This window comes from Vanacampus margaritifer, chromosome 2 (genome assembly GCF_051991255.1).
Source record: "Vanacampus margaritifer isolate UIUO_Vmar chromosome 2, RoL_Vmar_1.0, whole genome shotgun sequence".
NCBI lineage: Eukaryota > Metazoa > Chordata > Actinopteri > Syngnathiformes > Syngnathidae > Vanacampus > Vanacampus margaritifer.
The window spans coordinates 50,767,195-50,786,863 of record NC_135433.1 but is presented as its reverse complement, the minus strand read 5'-3'; the positions used below and the strand labels follow the sequence as shown (position 1 = coordinate 50,786,863).

Sequence of the window (19,669 nt, the reverse complement as noted above, 5' to 3'; positions counted from 1 at the left end):
ATTTACTATAAAAATTATTCTCTGTGTGAGGAGAGGCAAGGCAAAACGAGCAGCATGACATGGGGAAAACCCGAGGCAAAAAAACGAGCAGCATGACATGGGGAAAACCCGAGGCAAAAAACGGGCAGCATAACATGGGGGGAAAAACAATGAACCCACACAGACAGAAGGGAGACAGCAGACTAAATACACAAACACTAACGACACACCTGGGCAAGACACAAGTGGCTGAGGGCACTGATTGGATAACACGTGGAAGGGCAGGATCACACTTAACAAGACAAGGAAGACACACAAGGAAAACAGAATCTAAACATGACAGACACATGCAGAACAAACAACCATTCACATTCACACTCACATAGTTGCGCAATTTAGAGTCCTCACTTAACCGAGCATGAGTTTGAAAGCAAATTCCAAAACTCAGAATCTGGAGGCAGATGTGTTTCCCACTTCGCCACAGTGCTGTTGTTTTAACAAATATTTATTAGTATTGGCTCTCTGTGTGCTTCAGGATCGATTTTATGCTTCGTTTACTCGTTTTTAAATGTCTTTACGGTCTTGGACCCATCATATTTGACTAATATGCTTTTTATCATATCAACCCTCATGGGCCCAGAGGTCCTCTGGCACCAGCCTTTTAAATTCCGAGAGCTACAACAAAAATTTACGGAAAAGCAGCAGTCAGATATTCTAACTTTGTACCTCTGAAACAGCCTGCCAGAGGGCAACTGTTGATGCATTACAAGGTGAAGTCAACCCAAAACTTTTTTTGACAATAATATTTTGTATGTGCCCTCACTAGTCTTAACATGCCATTCTGATTAATATTGCATTTGTGGAATATAAGTTAAGCAGCAAAATCCACCCATTTTTATCTATCCAAGTGGGCGGCCATTTTGCACTTTTGTCAACTGAAGATGACATCAATGTTGCGGCTCACCTGTTCTCTGAAGTTGAGCCATGATTGGTCGTTACTTGAGCCCTGAGCAACTGTGATGTCATTTTCACTGGAGAGCAAGTGGTAAAATGGCCGCCTTCTGAGATGGATAAAAACGACTGGATTTTGCTACTTAACTCGTATTCCACTTAAAATATTAACAAGAATGCCATATTTACACTAGAGGGGCTGCATAGAACATGTTGTCAAAACAATTTTTTGGGGGGGTTGATTTCCACTTTAACAAGGAGCTCGTCATCTTCAGTCGTCAGTATGTGGGAAAATGGCCGACCCTTGAGATGGAAAAAGACTGGTGGATTTTTCTGCTTAACTCATATTTCGCAAACACACTATTAATCAGAATGGGGCTAAATAAAACAAGAACGTTTTGGGGTTGATTCCCCTTTTAAAAGGAGGGTCAAAACCCATTTGTTTGGTTTAGCTTTTAGCTGATTTCTTTATTAAATATTTAGATATTCATTGTTCTTCTCACGTATTTATCCATTTATCTATTTTTTTATCCTTATTTTTCTACTTATTCATTTTTCTATTCATTTAATTGTTATGGTTACATATCCTATTTATTTTATGTATTTTAGTTGTAGTTTGTTTTAGTTTTTGAATCCCGTTAGCCTTTTTAAATTTACCTCCAGTGTCTCCTTATGGGAGGGTTAGGGTTAGGGTATGGATAAATAAGTAAGAAGAACAATGAATATCTAAATATTTAATAAAGAAATCAGCTAAAAGCTAAACCAAATACATGGGTTTTGACCCTCCTTTTATCAATATAAACGTTTTGCTTGTATGTAGTAGTAGTTGTAACGTCTTTTTTCATGACCCCCCCCCCCCCAAAAAAAAACAATATGACTTTTCTTGTAATTACAGTAATACTTATAGCCATAAAATTGAGGTGGTGAGCTCTTAAAAACATCTGATAAGAGTTGAAGTAAAACCACCAATGCCTGTAGTACACACAGTGCAACACTTTCAATGCTAATCCAAAGGCTGCACTTCAAACACTGTATCTTGGTACTGTAATAGTGCACACTCACAGAGCAAATTTCTCACATTGAACGTGCAGTTTTCCCAGCTAACCGCTTAAGCAGACTTTGAAGTGTGTTCCACTCAAGCGTTACCGGGAAACATTATTCAGCCAATGTTTGCGAGGAAATCGTTGCCAAAAAGTTTCGCATTGGAAACTCAATCTGAGAAGCACACGGCCTGCCTGATCACAAACGTCTGCGCCCGTTCTACTTCAAGACAGACTCATACCTGCATACGTTTCGATACTAAAACACAAGATGAAAGAAATGCTAAGTCTGTGAAATGCTAATCGGAATCAAGTTTCCCCCCCCCCCCCCTTCCCCCTCATGAAGGGTGGAGGCAAGCTGTGTAATATGTGGATTTATGCAGGTGCGAGGCCCATTTGCTCGTCTGGGATGTCACTCAAAGAAAACTAAGTCAACTCTAAAGGGAATGATTTCTCATTATGTTTGAGCATTTAGATTACGGTTGAGTAATTGATTTCTGCGATGATTAAGATGATTTGATTTGATTTTAAAAACCTCACATATCAGCAGAGAGCATAATCTGTCGGCCTGCGCTTTTGATCAAATCCACCAAATTGCATTGAACCACCTGCACCACAACTTAGACCTGCCGTTAGCTGGTCTATGGTGTAGTCTACTTACTATCTGTATAAACTACATGACTTTTGTTTTCAAGTTTCTTTGGTGACACATCTCTGTCATTTCCTCTCCCCAGCATGTGACTGCCATCCAGTTGGAGCGGCAGGGAAGACGTGCAATCAGACAACAGGCCAATGTCCTTGCAAGGACGGAGTTGCGGGAATCACCTGCAACCGATGTGCCAAGGGGTACCAGCAGAGCCGCTCTCCCATCGCTCCCTGCATCAGTAAGCCTTTCTCACAACTGACAGAAAAAGTACAGTTAAAAAAATGATCATTTCTTAATGAAATGTAAACTTGTATACGAACAGACAAGGAAACACAAGGTTGGACCATCCATCAGTATGTCCCAGTATCTGTGGCCTCGTGAGAATTTAGTGGAGCTGCTCAAATGATTGATGTTAAGACCACTCAAAGATTGCCAGTGGTGGGTGGCAAAGTACCCCCACGCCGTATTGAAGTAGTTTTACAGAACTGCAGAAAAATACATACTCAAGTATAGAAGATTCCTGGAAAATCTGAAGTACAGTAACAAATCATTTGCACAGTACAGTTAGACATACAGAAAGACATGTCACAGTGAACGTATACATGTAGAAAGATGTCATATAACATATAATTATTGTTATTTATTTTTAAAAAACAGTCAGACGCCAACAGTTAACATGTCAGACTAAAAGAGAACGTCCAATCAGCTTTTTCCTACCTTTTTGAGCTTGCAGGTGTATGAAACGTGCAGGAATGAGACACAGGATTAATAGTCTGCAGATTCAAATATATATATATAATAACTTTCAGTGTGGTCTGTTACTGCTATATAGGCCTGCGGTTGGGGAGCCCTGACTTAAATAATTTGATTAATGACGTTATTATCCAATTTTGGGCTCAAAAAGTCCAGTACCACTTAAATGAGAAAATTTAAGGACTAAATATAATAATGTATTTTTCTCTAACGCCAAGTCTTTATTATTATTGACAGATGTTCCGTTGGGATTAATTTGATAGGTGCCAACCTTGTTCATGGCATGTGATTAACTTTCATGATTAATAATGAGAAGCAGCACTTTGTGGTTGGCAAAAATGGGTTTGGATCTCAGCTCAGACCCTCCTGTGCGGAGTTTGCAGGAACACTGAAGAAACTAAATTAAATTAAATTTAATAATATGACGGCAGGCTCTTTGCCGAGCAATGTGAAGAAAGCAAGTTAAGCCTCGTAGCGTTCCTAAAGAAACATGCGATCGGGAGAGTCAGCCCCCACCCCCCATCCCCCCCACGTCGTGCTCTCGTCATTCACCAGGACACATTCAATAGTTTTGATCGTCCCTTTAGGAACGCAACGGAAGCTTACATTGCTTTCTTGATAGGCGTTTCACATTGCTCGGCAGAGAGCCAGCCGCCATTCTATGTCACTACGCACTGAATGCGTTGCGACGTAAATTACAATGGAGGCGTACGTCTAAATAAAGTTTATACAAAATGTATTGAACTGGAAAAGATTTGAGGAAAATGAATCTCATAGTTATGTTAGTAACAACCAAATAAATAATATAGAGCAAACTTGTCATGACAGTCAGGGTTCCTTTTAAAAATGAAAAACACTTGCGTTTAACATAGATAGTAGCTGTTTATAAACCCTTTAATGAACTCATATTTGCATAAATGCATCACAGTAGTGGTTGATGAAGTACTATTCTCTATATATTATATATATATATATATATATATATATATATATATATATATATATATATATATATATATATATATATATATATATATATATATATAATATATATATATATTATTATTAATATAGTATATTAATATACTGCCTACTGGTGGCCAAGATGGGAACTCCAGAAAGAGCAGCAAAATGTATTGAATTGCAGCATTAAATGATGATGGGCAAACTTACACAATTATGTTACTACTCTATGTTTTTAAATACTTCGTTTTTTTAATTTTTGGAGGGGAAGGGGTGGCTTAATGAATAGATTAAAGGAATTTCCCGTCATTTCAATCAAGAAAGCAATGTTTTGAGTTACAAGCATGTACATGGAACAACTTAAACTCATATCTCAAGGCACCACCATACAATGTGTTACAATGGTGTTATTGTAAATAAATCCACATTGAGGGTTTTATCACCCTCAAGAAGACATCTGGTCTTCATAAATAAATGTTATATAGTAAATAAACCACAGTGCTTTATCCAATTGTAAATATTTTTCATCTGAACAAAAGCATGACCATTTGCTGGGAGTTATTATTCTTACAATAGGTTTACAAATCCAAACTGCTTTGAATTTGAAACCAGTGTATGCTCAATTTATCTTTGAAGACAACTTGAAATGCTTATGCTTGTGAATGCTTGTTAGCCTTGCAGTCACATCTTGTTATTCTTATATCCTGTTCCATTATTTTGGATAGATATTTAGCTCTTTTTTTTTTCAAAGAAATGATGGCTGATACTGTATATTTATTGGCTGCAGACGCCAAGCCTTCAGTAATATACACCAGCCTCACACTGAGATAGATAGAGATCACTGGTAGCTGTTTTTATCAAAGAGCATGTGACTGGTATTAAAAGATAAGTCATGTCTGTAGCTGCTGAAATGTAGTTTTTATCCTCATCATGAAGCGCAAAAAGAGAATATATTTGCTTCTCCCATAGCACTGTTCAGCTTCAGTTTGGCTCTCAGCACCTTCAACGTACCACAATCACAGCACTTAAAGCAAACTCATCTTCCGACAGATGATTAGGCAATGTCATTAAGAAAACATCCCGTTCATTCCCACAGGTGTATTCCATGTATGATCCCAAATAGGTTACATATGGTCCAAGGCAGGAGAAAGTGTGCTCTAGTGGACAAAAAAAAACACATGCTGACAATTCTCTTGAGATGACAATTAATGACCCGCTTCCCGTCTGCACCGCAGAGATTCCAGTTGCATCCCCTACGGCGACTTACAGCAGCTACGATGAGACATCAGGTCAGTAAGCAAACGGTCTAGCGCAGCATTTCTTATCATTATTCACAGGGAGTAATTGATTGACGTTGTTTGATATTGTTCTCTTGTTTATGGACTTTACATTAGTCTGTTTTGTGTATCATGCTTTGGACTTCCTTCATGTCTAGAATGGTCACCTTTAGGCCACTCTTTATTCATAATGACAATTATCAAGCAGAATTTATGAGATGTAATCTCATATTTGCTGTTTTTACTCTTAACTGGGTTGAAATTACTTTTATCAGTTTCTGCTATAGTGACGTGCTTTTTACCTCCCTAATGCTGTAAGACACAAAAAAAACACAACAACAAAAAAACTCTTCATATGACAAATGTTGCATGCTCATCTCCAATTTGTGCTATTTAATCCTTGCTTGTACAACCCAATGTTTTATTTAAGTACATTCAATTTAGAATAGTTTTATTGAATAAAAGTTCTAAATAAAGTTGCTCTGAAAGTTTTTGCACCACCTCAAAGTATCAACATAAAGGGCAACAATAAATTCCAGTAGAAAAGTAAGCCCAACTCTTTATCAAAAATGAGGAATAGATTTTTTTCATGAAAAATGCATTTCATTTTATTGTAAACCACTGCAACATTGTGCGTAGTCTGAAATTGAATGCTTTGCTTAAATCTAGGAGATTAGAATTCATATTAGAGCTGTCAAACAATTACAATTTGTAATCAGATTAATCATATTATAGAATTTTGATTAATTGCGATTCATCGCTTAATTAAAAAGGCTTTTTATCAATATTTTTTGCCAACCAAATTTGAAGAGCACCTGTTACGCGTTAATTCTTTCTACATCTAATGTTATTAGGATGTCATTTTTTGATCCACTCCATGCTCTCATCCTCTTCTTTTTTTCTAGTCAATTAATTACTTTCGTAATTTAAAATGGAGGGAAAAATATTTTGACATGAGCAAATATTCTGAATGTCATACACAAACATTTATTAAATGCTTTACTTTAATGCATGTAGTTATGTTTATTGCTCAAACGCAACCTGTGCTACCTTTAACGTAATCATCTGCTGTCAGCTAAAGGATCATCTTCGGCCAAAATTGATAGTGTGATTAAACTGCTTTAAAACATGATTAATGCAATAAAAAAAATGTGATTAATTAATTAATTAACGCTTTAACTTTGATAGCACTAATTAGAATATCAATTATTAAACTGTGATTAAATGATGATTCAATTAATTTAAAAGCCTTGTACTCAAAAGTTAGATGTATTTTTTTTTTTAAACAAAGTTCAAGGGATACTCATTTAGAAATTTTCAGCAGAACGAAGATACAACTGTGTTTATAATGAATATGATAACTTATTTTTTCCTGTACAATTAATACCTTTAAAAACACATTATGCCACTTGCTTTCGACCGAAGGTGACATGACGCGTGCCTATGCTCAGTTTGTTAATATGACCAAACCCAGAAAACAGGTGAGCTGTGATTGGTTGTTACCTGTTTCCTGAGCACCTGTGATGTCATTTTCAGACGACAGCAACATTTGTTTTTAAAGGTATTCATTTTGCATGAAAAATAATGAAGTTATCAAATTAGTTCTGGACAAGATACTAACTTTTTACTGCTGAAAATGGCTAAATGAATTAAGTACCCCTTTACATACCATGCCGCTGAACTTAAAAATGTACTTTACCGGATCAAGTTTAAGACCCTTTAATGTTACACGCAGTTTTTTTCTCTCTTTTTTTTTTATAGCTATTCACACTATTGGAAACATTGTAAATAAAATTGCATTAATATTTGTATATTCCATCCTCCATCCACATTAACTTGGTCTCACTTTTCATGGCTCCCTGTGGCGTCATTGCCTGTATTCCCAGCCTGCACAGCAACCCCCCCTGGGGTTTCAACCTTAATCTGATTACATGCTTCATTTGCACCAGTTTGTATTTCAATCACGGCTGACTGCGCTGGCAGCAAAGCCCAGGCTGAAGCTATTGTTGGTTTACTCTAACAAGAGTCACCATGTGGTGACATAAGACGATGTGCCACGGCAGTGTTTACCCATCGCTTTAGTGTCATTTTTGGGGGGGAGTGTGTTCCGTTCATGGCTCATTAGGTCCGGACCCTCTTCGAACCTGTTGTCTTAGTTGTTTACAGTGTTGCCTCAATTAGTTTGACTGTGAGTTAGGATTATTGTCATTGCACATGCACAAGTACAGAGCAACAAAATTTACCTTAACAGGCTTAACCAATCCAAGAAAAATGAAAAACGATGACCAACAGGGAAACAGGACGGAAAGGGAAGACGCAGGGGAGGTGGAGGGGGAAAAAAGAACAGGTTTGAAATCTTGATAACTTTTATTAAATATATATGATGTGAAATTAATAATAAATAACTTAGCCACTTACATTCCCACTTACCACCTCGTTTCGTTTTGTGCACCTGAGTGATGAATTTGCTTAATTTCGTTAGGAGATAGAACGATCAGTTTTTTTGTGTTTAAGCCAATATCAATTATTAGTAATCAGAGAGACTGGCAATTGATATTTGGAGCTGATACTCATTTGCACTAAAAAGGGAAAATATTTGAAATATACAAATCAACCCGAAAATGTGTCTGTGCCCCCACTAGTACTGCTTAACTCATATTTCACAAATGCAATATTAATAAGAAAACCGTGTTTAGACTAGTGGGCCTACATTGAACATATTATTGGAAATTAATTTTTCGAGTTGACTTCCCCTTTGACTTTATTGTGATGAGTCTAAGATAATATGCTTTGTCTAAATCTTAAGACAATAGACACCTTTGTTTTATAATTGTCACAAAAAGTTCAGGGAACTTCCAGTGTCATCAGCAAATCTTAAAACTTTCACTTATTTTTGTTTTATTTCAAACAAAAACAAAAGGTGCAGACTTCCCAAGGTCAGCGGCATCTCTAGAAGTTAAAGGAAATTTTGAATGGTTCCTCCCCTTAGTTATTTGACCTCTTATCGGCCATCAGATTTTTTCTTTAAAAGGCAAATGGCGCTATTCATCAAAATGCTAAATATCGGCACCAATAATCGGCCCAGCCAATGATCGGTCTATCCCTAATTTAGTTTTGTTGCCATGTTTGACAACAAGACTGCTACTAGGTAACCCCATAGGGAAATTTCCAATTGTGTCTACGAGTGTTTAAAAATCTCGGGTCCCCTACTAGCCACCAGTCAGCAAAAACTCGGATTCCCGACACTGCAGTATCGGAAGCAGAGCCATCGTTTTCTCATTGACACGGGCCATTGTCAGCCGTCTCTTGATTGCCTTGGTTGCCCGCCCTGTTGTGGCATTTCTGAGAATGGGGTGAGTCATTTCTGACTCCCGGCGACAGTGAAAGAAGTATGGCTGAGACAGTGTGAAGCTTGGATTGTGTGTGGACGCCACCCTCCAAATTAGAAGCCGTGTGGTCCCCGCAGAATGAGCGTGGCGCTGCCGCACAGCCACACAATGGGGGCGTTTGTCTTCCCAGCAGGAGATTGGACCTTAATGAGCGCTGCGGGTGTAATGGCTCAGTGTGCAGCAATTTCTCTGAGGGGGCGCAACGTCAGTGTCGCCTATCAAAGGGGAGGTGTGATGGAGGCCCCCAGAGGCCAGAGGCAGATCGAGGCCCCAACCAGCCTCTTTCCTGCATTCAGATGGAAATTAGCCATTGCTTGATATGGACTAGTCAAAGTCATTTACTCTGGGATTTCTGTTTTTTTTTCTCTCTTTTTCCTTTTATTTTTTATGATCCCACCACCTGAGAAAGCGGCAAAAAATGTTTCCTCAACATACACGAATTCGATCCTCATCCCACAAACCAAACGACTTTTTCTTTTTTAAGAGTGGGGGGAGAGGGGCGTTTTTTTCTTCCTCCATCATTACCCGGGCAACCTCATTCACACAGAGGATAATGGAGAAGAAAGGGGACGACTGGATGGCGAGCTGGAAGAAATAATGAAGTTTGTCCATATTCAGGCGAACTGAAAGGCCCCCCTCTCTCAACTGCTCCCTCCTTCCTCTTCTAAACGGCCCAGCCCAGCATTCCCACCCCCCGGAAAAGGGAGCACAAGTCTTCCGACTCAGAGAGAGCAGGAGCTACGGCAACACTAGTAGACGATCTGCTTGCAATTTGTGTCAGTCAGTGGAGAGTGGAAAGAACAAATGATTTCAATTTAAAAAAAAATGCCCTCTGGTCCCACCACCAGCTCCCTCATTTATGGACATTACCTGGCAGGGAGACAAAAGCAGCAGTCGTCTTTAAAGCCTGCCACGAAATGTCAAGCGCGCATAAATGCATTAATGCATTTCACTTTATAAGTAACCAATTGGTTTCCCTTTTTATAATGACCAGTTTTGATTTCTTAGTGCATAGTATTCTTAGTGCATGCACTTTGGCAAATATCAAACCTGGATTAAAAACATAAGGTGTTAAATGCAAAAAAAAAAGGCTTTAACACTTTAACTTAACTTGAGCTTCTAATGTTTATGTTTATGATCTTAGACTATGGACTAGGAAAACGAAAAGTATTCTTTACACTAGTAGGAGTTTTGGAAGTGTGAAAGGTTCTAAAATGAGGACACCTCAAGAGGGAACAGTTGAAATGTTAAACTATATTAAATGTTGATTAATGTTCTCATCGATTTCACTAAAAGTGTTTAGATGATTCACTTGTTAGAAAGTAACACTCAAGAAGCAGTTTAATGATTTTATGTAACTCAGGAAATAGGAGAAATGTCTCAAATGCACACCTTTTAGTTGGTGAGAACCATAATAAAATGAGATAAAATAAAATAAAAGTAAATTAACTCATTCACTGCCATTGACACCTATAAACGTCAAAAATTCATTTGAACTATTTCTATTAGTTTAACATGTTTTTCCCACTTTTGTTAACGAGCGTATGAAAACCTAGACATTTTGTTTTTAATATTTTTCTTTTTTTAAAGAAAAGATTATTACAAATTAGGGGCGTCAGGCGATTACATTTTTTAATTGTAATTAATCGCATGACTTCACTAGTTAACTCACGATTAACCACAAATTTTACATCTGTTCTGAATGTCCAATAATTTTTTTTCTAGGTTTTCATACTTTTGTTAACAAAAGTGAGGATTTTTTTTTTAAACTAATAGAAATAGTTCAAATGAATTTTGGACGTCTATAGCCGTCGATGGCAGTGAATGAGTTAAAGTTAAAAAATAAAAAATAAAACTTAACCTGTCAAATAATAATATTATAAATATAAATAATAATAATAACTGATTTCTGACAAAGTGGTCTAAATTACACAACTCACCTTTTGTCAAAATGTTACTCGTAGGGTTTATTTACCTTGGGCCTCAAAGTCGTAGCCTAATATGCTTCCATTAAGCGCAGCAACAGGCTCACACACGAACGGGGCTCTCTTCCCCGATTGGTTATAAGTGACACACTGTGGCTGCCTCCCGAGTCCCTGATGGAGGCAGCGAAGGGAACTAATAACATGCCTTCTGTAGCGGCCGCCATGTTGGGTTTTTTTACATTTGGAATTTTCCTGCCCACGGCAAGTCTCGCGGAAACTGCGCATTGGTAGTTTTCTTTGTTTTGTTTTATGATTTTTGTAGACAGGCGCAGTTAGAGTTGTGCATTTGCGCCGTTGTAGGAGTGAACACAGCTGACTTGATCCCTGGCAAATCGAAGCAGTGCTCCTCATTTGCCGTTTTGCGTTTCACCGTGTTTGTGAGGCACAAAATGCAACTTTTGACTCAAATTGTGATGCAAAACTGCTTAGTTTGAGCTGTGCCCTCTCCTGCTGATTGACAAATCCAACACAGCTGCTGTTGGATTGAGATTTATGTGCATGAACTTTATGTATGTAACTTCCGCCTTAACAAAAACCTTCTGTCTTTTGTCTCATGCTTACGGCACTTGGCTCAATTGAGAGACACTACAATTAAATAACTATCATACAGTGTATACCGTCCGTCCGTCCGTCCGTCTTCTTCCACTTATCCGAGGTCGGGTCGCGGGGGTAGCAGCTTTAGCAGGGAAGCCCAGACTTCCCTCTCCCCAGCCACTTCAGCCAGCTCATCCGACAGGACCCCAAGGCGTTCCCAGGACAGCCGAGAGACATAGTCTCTCCAGCGTGTCCTGGGTCGTCCCCGGGGCCTCCTGCTGGTAGGACATGCCCGGAACACCTCCCCAGGGAGGCGTCCAGGAGGCATCCGAACCAGATGCCCGAGCCACCTCAACTGGTTCCTCTCAACGTGGAGGAGCAGCGACTCGACGCTGAGTCCCTCTCGGATGACCGAGCTTCTCACCCTATCTCTAAGGGAGAGCCCGGCTACCCTGCGGAGGAAACTCATTTCGGCCGCTTGTATCCGGGATCTTGTTCTTTCGGTCACGACCCACAGCTCGTGACCATAGGTGAGGGCAGGAACGTAGATCGACCGGTAAATGGAGAGCTTTGCCTTTTGGCTCAGCTCTTTCTTTACCACAACGGACCGATACAGCGTCCACATCACTGCAGACGCTGCACCGATCCGCCTGTCGATCTCCTGCTCTAACCTATCCTCACTCGTGAACAAGACCCCAAGATACTTGAACTCCTCCACTCGGGGCAGGACCTCCTCCCCGACCCGGAGAGGGCACTCCACCCTTTTCCGACTGAGGACCACGGTCTCGGATTTGGAGGTGCTAATCCTCATCCCAACCGCTTCACACTCGGCTGCGAACCGCTCCAGTGAGAGCTGGAGATCACGGCTTGAAGAAGCCAACAGCACCACATCATCTGCAAAAAGCAGAGATGCAATGCTGAGGCCACCAAACCGGACCCCCTCAACGCCTCGGCTACGCCTAGAAATTCTGTCCATAAAAGTTATGAACAGAATCGGTGACAAAGGGCAACCTTGGCGGAGTCCAACCCTCACAGGAAACAAATTCGACTTACTGCCGGCAATGCGGACCAGACTCTGACATCGGTCGTACAGGGACCGAATAGCCCGTATCAGGGGGCTCGGTAACCCATACTCCCGAAGCACCCCCCACAGAACTCCCCGAGAGATACGGTCAAATGCCTTCTCCAAGTCCACAAAGCACATGTGGACTGGTTGGGCGAATTCCCACGCACCCTCGAGGACCCTGCTGAGGGTGTAGAGCTGGTCCACTGTTCCGTAGAGAAGTTCCAAAAACACATCTTCAAATGCCAAACCACGAATATTCAGGGGTGCACTGTAAAGGGAACAGAGGACATGTGAGTGACAAACAGAAGAGGATTTCTTAATGTTTCTCAGTGGGACCCCCCAGAACACCATCCCGGGTACGATGTGATCCACAATAATGAAAGTCCAGGAGGGTTTTCAAAAAATGACTCTTTAGAACAGGAGCTCGCAATTGAACCACACATTTTTCCATGGTCATTATGCTGTGACACTATTTTACAGAAGTTAAAAATAGCCTTTGAAAACACACGTCATCTTTTTTTTAATAAAAAAAAAACATACCGGTAATTGCACATGTGCAACATTCATTTAAAACTGGATTAAAGAGGAACATAATAATTACATGTATGAAAACGTGATTAAAAAAAAATCTATGCTGTCATCCCCCTACCCCCCAACTTTTTTATCAGCAACCCACCAAATGAGAATCACTGCTTTAAATTAAGATGTGATTTAATATACAGTATTGTATGAATCAAAAGCTAAAAATGTGTGTTTCCCGTATTTCCAGATTGTGAATCCCACTGTAAAGCTTCCAAAGGGAAAATGAAGATCACCATGAAGAAGTACTGCAAAAAAGACTATGGTGAGTGAGTCCTCTACGCAAAAATGTGCCGCTGTGGACGTTAAACGTCTCAATTAATCAGAGCCACGCAACATCCACGCCCTGTTGCTGCCCTGCCCTGCGACTGATGACTTAAACAGTCGCAGCTCGTGATGCACGTTCATCTCCACTCACATCTTCTCTTTCTGTGGTGGAATAATCTGGTGTGTGTTCGGATATTCGGCACTTTGTCACAGTGACGTCATGGCTGAATGAGCGAGAGAGAGAGAGAGAGAGAGAGAGAGAGAGAGAGAGAGAGAGAGAGAGAGAGAGAGAGAGAGTTTTCATCAACTATAATAACCTTGGCTGGTTATGAAATAGAATTGTAGTTAGTAGTGGTGCAACGGATCACAAAAGTCACGGTTCGGATCGGATCACGGATTTGAGCCTCGGATCGGATAGTTTTTATGGGTCAGCAAAAAAAAAAAAAGATAAACAATACTTTTGTCTTTATTTATTTTGTATCAAAGTATTAATGGCTTAAAGTGGTGTTCCTAAAATCTAAACGACTATGTTTGAAATTTTGAGTTGAATGTTGTTGTTGTTGTTGTTTTTTAATGGGCAAAAGTGTTTTATAAAATAAATGAGGAAGTTCTATTTATTTTTTATTTTTTAATAATTACGAAAATACCTTAATGTGCGCATTCCCTTCCTTTAAAATGGAGAGTGAATTACAAAGTGGCCTTGGTCCAGAATATTGAAAAATAATTCAAGTAAGCCATCAGGTACCAGCTGTCAAACTCATTTACAGCAATCAGCCAGACACACGGTAATGCTAACAGTTAGCCGTTAGCCACTTACCTCGGAAACTTCTGCCGTATCATACAATGGTGGCGTAATTAATGAGTGATTTCTTGGCGTCCTAAATTAGCGATTGAATATGAGTTCGGGATAGCGTTGTGTTGATGTTGGCCGCAACTACAATGTCGATCAAAATTACGATAAAGAACGCCTAAATGTCTAAAAGGGAAGTCAAGGTAACCATCACGCCACAACGTGGGCCAATTTCAAAGTAAAAGTGTACTAAGGCTATTTGCATTGCCGTCAATGTATTACTGTATTTGGTAAATTTAATTTTGAAGTTAGGCTTAGCGTGTTACGTTGAGTATGTTTCAGATTTCCTGAATTGTGTCCAACGTGAATGCGCACTGTTTTTTTCCTCCCCCACCAACCGTTCCGCGGATCGTTGACGATCCGAACCGTGGCGCCTGATCCGAACCGACCATGTATCAATGATGATCTGTTGCACCACTAGTAGTTAGCCTTGATAGATTTGGCTATTCCAATCGTCGCTAATCTTTAAAGATTCCTACCTGTGTAACTGCAAAACTGGTAGCGCGGAACGGGGGCAGCAGCATCCAAGGAAAGCTCCATCCTCTTCGCCAAAATGTACAATGATACACAGACAGTAACTGTGCTAGCACTTTACTTATATCACCACACGTACCACAATCACAATGCTTGTGTTGCTTTATAACACTGTTACACACTCACCGTCATATGCAGTACTATGCTGCAAGAATGTGGAAATATTTGACCAAAAATGAGTCTAGCAAAGCCACTTGCATAATATGCAAGTCCGCCCTCAAAAGTAGCAAAACCACAAGTAAAATAAAAAAAATTGTGAAACAGAGAAATGCTTATTTTTTGGAGCTTAGTGACATTGTCCCGTCGATGTCAATGCTTGTGTGAACAGGTAAGTAACGAGGCTGAGTCTTAATGCAGCTTGTAATAACGCCACACATTAAGTGACATCACGATCAAGCAGTGGTGCTGTGCATAATGCCTACCATGCAGACCCAGTGATAGATGCCAACTAGTGAAACACAAGCCACAGTGGAGTGGAATAATTCATACTGACTGAAGTGGAGAAATCCCAGATGGTTTTAAAATTCCAACAGATGATTTTTCTAGGTCCGAAATGTGGGCATGTCCAGGAAAATACGATTCAAATAACAGGTTTAATATTAACACTTTTCTTAGCAATGCCTTCTGAAGTAATGTATGTGTTAATGTTAACTAATAAAAATAACTAATATTTTAATGGAACTCTAACGTTAGGTTCGCATTACTTCCCACAAGTAAAAAAAACCAAAACAACTCAATGCACAATCAAATGTAGACAAATAACAACATTGTTTCCTTTCGAGACTTGTCAGGATTTGGACTACAAACAAACAAATGGAGATGTCTGAAAAAAATCTGGGATCAAATCAAGAATCCATCCAAAATGATATGTCTCCTTCGATTTTTACCAGATGTTGTGAAAAGAGTCAGTTTTACGATCAACATCCTCAACCAGAAGTTCTTGGTAGAGCGTGTTGTTGTTGCACGCAATTGTAGTTGTTGATGTTGTTTTGCTCCTATGGTCAGGTATTTGATTTGATATGCTAGCAATCATTCCTAAAAAAATATATTGTTTGGAATTTAAGGAGAGGGAAACACAATTTCTTGGTTGTCACAGTCATAATCCAAAACCTCAATCCAAATGTCTTGGATTATATTTAAGGTCAAACAGCCTTCTCACATGGGTCACCAACTCGGAAGTGCTGTCTTGACTTGTCTTGACTACCTCTCAGTTGTATTATTCTGAGTTTGAAATTGGCTTTCCTGTGTAGAGTTTGCATGATCTTCCTGTGCTGGAGTCAGACATGCGATTTATGCCCGTTTCCATCTCTTCTTCTTTTGCGAATATTGAGAGGGGACTCCGCCGCTCTAGGTGGCGGTATATACACCATTAAGAGATGTGATCCACCAGTAATTTAAAAGAAAAAGAAGAAGACCAGGAAGCGACTGCGCTGTGCAATGACGTCGTAAATGTTTGCTTTTGTAATTCTTGATAAACCGTAGCGTATCTTTACTGCTTTACATTTAAAACAGCATTAATATTCGCTTCTTTAATTAATTCCAAAAAGATTTCTGTTTCGTCGTCCTCCCAAACATACCTTATTTATCGTCCGCAATTGCTTTGAGACTACAAACGTACGTGTGATGTAATATCCGGTCAAAATGTGCTACGTGTATCCGGTCGTGTCAGAGTTTATTCACAAAACCTGTGTAATTAAGTCTATTTTGGTTTTACGCTCATTTATAATGGATGTGATTCAATAGTTGACCACTAGATGGTAGCAAACTTATTTTGTTTAAGATGGTGTAAATATGAATGAAGAACGAAACAAACTTACAGTATTGTAATCCTGCTTTTTACGCCTACAGAAGGCCATGCTATATATGTCAATTTTTTGATATACATCTTCGAGCATGATTACTGATGCAAACACAACCGTTACACTGTATAATATTTTTGGGGTATCCATTGCTCTTGCTCTCTCTTTCAATATTTTACAAGTGTTTAAATGTGTTTGTATGTTTGTAAAAGCATGTGTAAAGACTAGAAGAATTGAGTTCTGTAAATGCTATTAAAACATGCCTGTGAGTATTTAAATAGGGTATTTCTGGCGGATTTCACTTATTGGGTGGCTTTTCCTGTTTTACGTAATCATAAAGTGCAGGCACTAATGCTTTAGTGGTTCACTCACCCGACTTCCACGCAGGTAGCGTGAGTTCAGCTCCCACTCAGTCGTGTTTGCGTGTGAGTGGTTGTCTTACATGTCATTCCTATACGTGGTCTGTGATTGACAATCAATCCAGGGTGCAGTCCTCCCAAAATCAGCTTGGAGAGGCACCATCTCCCTCCAAGTTAAACAGTTTCAGTACTGGCCCAAATAGAACAGACTCACCAAAATATTAAACTAAAATAATGAGAAGTTAAAAAGGCCTTTATTACATTATTTGATAAAAAAAAAAAAAAAAAAACTTTATCATGACTAACATGACTGTTATAAATGCACTTCCAATAAAGTATTGGCAAATTCTGTAGTCACTTTTGTTATTTTTGTGCATTTTAGTTTTTTTGTTATGCTGAAAGTAACTAATATAGTAATTAACTTGTAGTGTAATGTTACTTTTTAAATCAAGTAATCAGCAACTAAGTTACCTTTAAATCAAGTAATCAGTAATTAGGTTACTTTCCCAAGGTAATTGTTAGATCAGGCCTCTCAATGACTAGATAGGTGACTTGAGCGAGGCCGTTGTGTCGCTGAGACCAGTCCTGGCTTGGCGCCTTTCTATCTATCGGCACATTTATCCAGTTGAAACCAGTTAAGACCATCAGGTCACACATTTTCACATGGGGTAGGTTGAGCCGTCTCCCGTGTGGGTGGGTAGAAGGCAGTATAAGTGTAGAGACCATTTTGAATAGAACAGGCCTTCTTCCGCATTCAGCAGATAAGGCTCCACAGCTGTGTACTCGATCTTTCTGGCATCCAGTAAATAGTTCAACTGAGAAGTTATGCAGTCCTCCTGGTTGTTATTATTAGTAAAGCGAGCATTCAAGATAAAAGAACCGGTGAAAGTTACCATCTGAACTTTACACAACACAGCAATTAACTGACATAAGATCCATTCAATATGAACATTTGTGAGCACATTGAGGCAAGATCATCAATATTTTAGTATATATACTAATTGTTATTTTTGTTTGATGTGCTGTGAGATTTTTTTCAATTGTAAAACTCTATATGTGCCTTGGATTAAGAAAGGTTGGGAAACACTTGACTAGACACACGGGGGCCAAATTTAGAACATCTTTTACCTCCGCCATCTAATTTACAGCAGATAATTTTGATCATTTGAAGGATTTGCCATGAAAACAACTGACAAACTCAAGCAATTCCTGCTGATTTTCTTTCTGAAGTCCTTCTGGAAGGAGAGGATTCCGTCTGAAGACATCTTTGCTTCGCATGCATTCCCTTTCTTTTGGCTTTCATTCACTTCTCAAGCCTGTCGTCTCGCTTTTATTGCTCCCTCCCTGTTCTCTGGGGGGTGCCGCAACCCCTGTGTGTGCGTGGCCACGCTGGCCCCCCAGGGGTCACGGGAAGGGGCCCTCTGTTTAAACACAGTTGTGCACTCTGCCGTCACCGAGCATTCCTCGGGGCACAAACAGGTGTTAAATTAGGCAGACGGTGACGGATTGCCACCTCGGAGAGAAAGAAATATGTTTTGTTTATTCAATTTTTGTTTTTCATCGCCGTGGTCGCCACGGAGATGGCCGCCACAAAGGGATTATTTTCTCGCCTGACATCCTCCTCGGCACACACGTTCCCTCCCTCCGTGCGCCACCGGGAGAACAATGAATCAAAGCCTGGTGTGTTTACCAACGCTCGGGGATGGCGGTCAAAGGCACGGAAGCTCCCTCTGCGACTGACTCCGTTGAGGCTGGCAGGTCTCAGATCATTCTCTCAGCTGATAAGCAGATGGGACAGGGGCCTCCCTGCCGCTGTAATGAAGTGAGCTCTAATGTCATTAGCCCGTGCCGGTTGATGGCGCGCAGTGTCAAGCTGCAGCACACTGCCCAAAGCGGTTTAACCCACTGGGAGGTTTGGCTGTGAGCTGCTCTCATTTGGCAGCCATTGTGTGAGCGCAGCGCTATTTCACACTTATCGCTTCCTCTCACAAAAACTGTTTTTCCTCGCACAACTCTGTGTCTCACCACACTGTCACTTATTTGCGACACACTCTTTGACCCGCTGCTGAGTGCGCCTCTTTTGCCGGCCGCTATTTAGTTTCAAGCAAGTGGCCGGACGTGTGGGGATTTGTGTGTGTTTAGGCACAAAGTGAGAATATACTTGAGAGAGGAAGAGTGAAAGATACCAAGAGGAAGCGAGGCTCGGTGCCTGGATGCTGCAGAGAAGAGGGCGCTGTCTCCAGTGGATTCTCACGCTGGGAAGTTGGATGGGGCTCTGGGAGCAGAACCCGGATCGCTCACGAGGTCGGAACATATTCCGATTCTCCTGCAACTTATTCTGTGGCTGGGAAGACAAACAGTGGCCTCTCCTCCCGACAAACCCCCCTCACGCACTCTTTATGTGGTGCGCATGAAGGAGAGGGCTGCGATTGAATGGCAGGCCTGTGAGAGCTCACTCTTACTCTGCTCAACAAACCTCCTTTCTTCCCATATTGTGTGTATTTTGCGCAGACACACACACTTACGCGGCATAATGCCCCGCCCCTTCCAGTTCACCTCATTCTCGGCTCTAATAAGAGGACCGCCGGTGGACTCCGTGCCATTAATCTGTTCCAACAAATTGTGTTTTTAATGAGGACAAAATAGCACATAATTCTGTCATTTATTTAAAATAATAATAATAATAATAAAAAACATT

The 19,669-nt window shown here is 40.2% G+C and overlaps 1 protein-coding gene across 2 annotated transcripts in view; it reads left to right on the top strand.

Annotated features, from left to right (window-relative positions):
* ntn1b (netrin 1b) overlaps nt 1-19,669 on the top strand; it is a 53,134-nt gene that overhangs the window by 31,680 nt on the left and 1,785 nt on the right. For both annotated transcript variants that reach the window (XM_077559699.1, XM_077559698.1), the window contains exons 4-6: nt 2,705-2,854; nt 5,568-5,621; nt 13,353-13,427. In XM_077559699.1, coding sequence (XP_077415825.1) covers nt 2,705-2,854; nt 5,568-5,621; nt 13,353-13,427 — 279 coding nt within the window. The remainder of the gene's footprint in view (nt 1-2,704; nt 2,855-5,567; nt 5,622-13,352; nt 13,428-19,669) is intronic.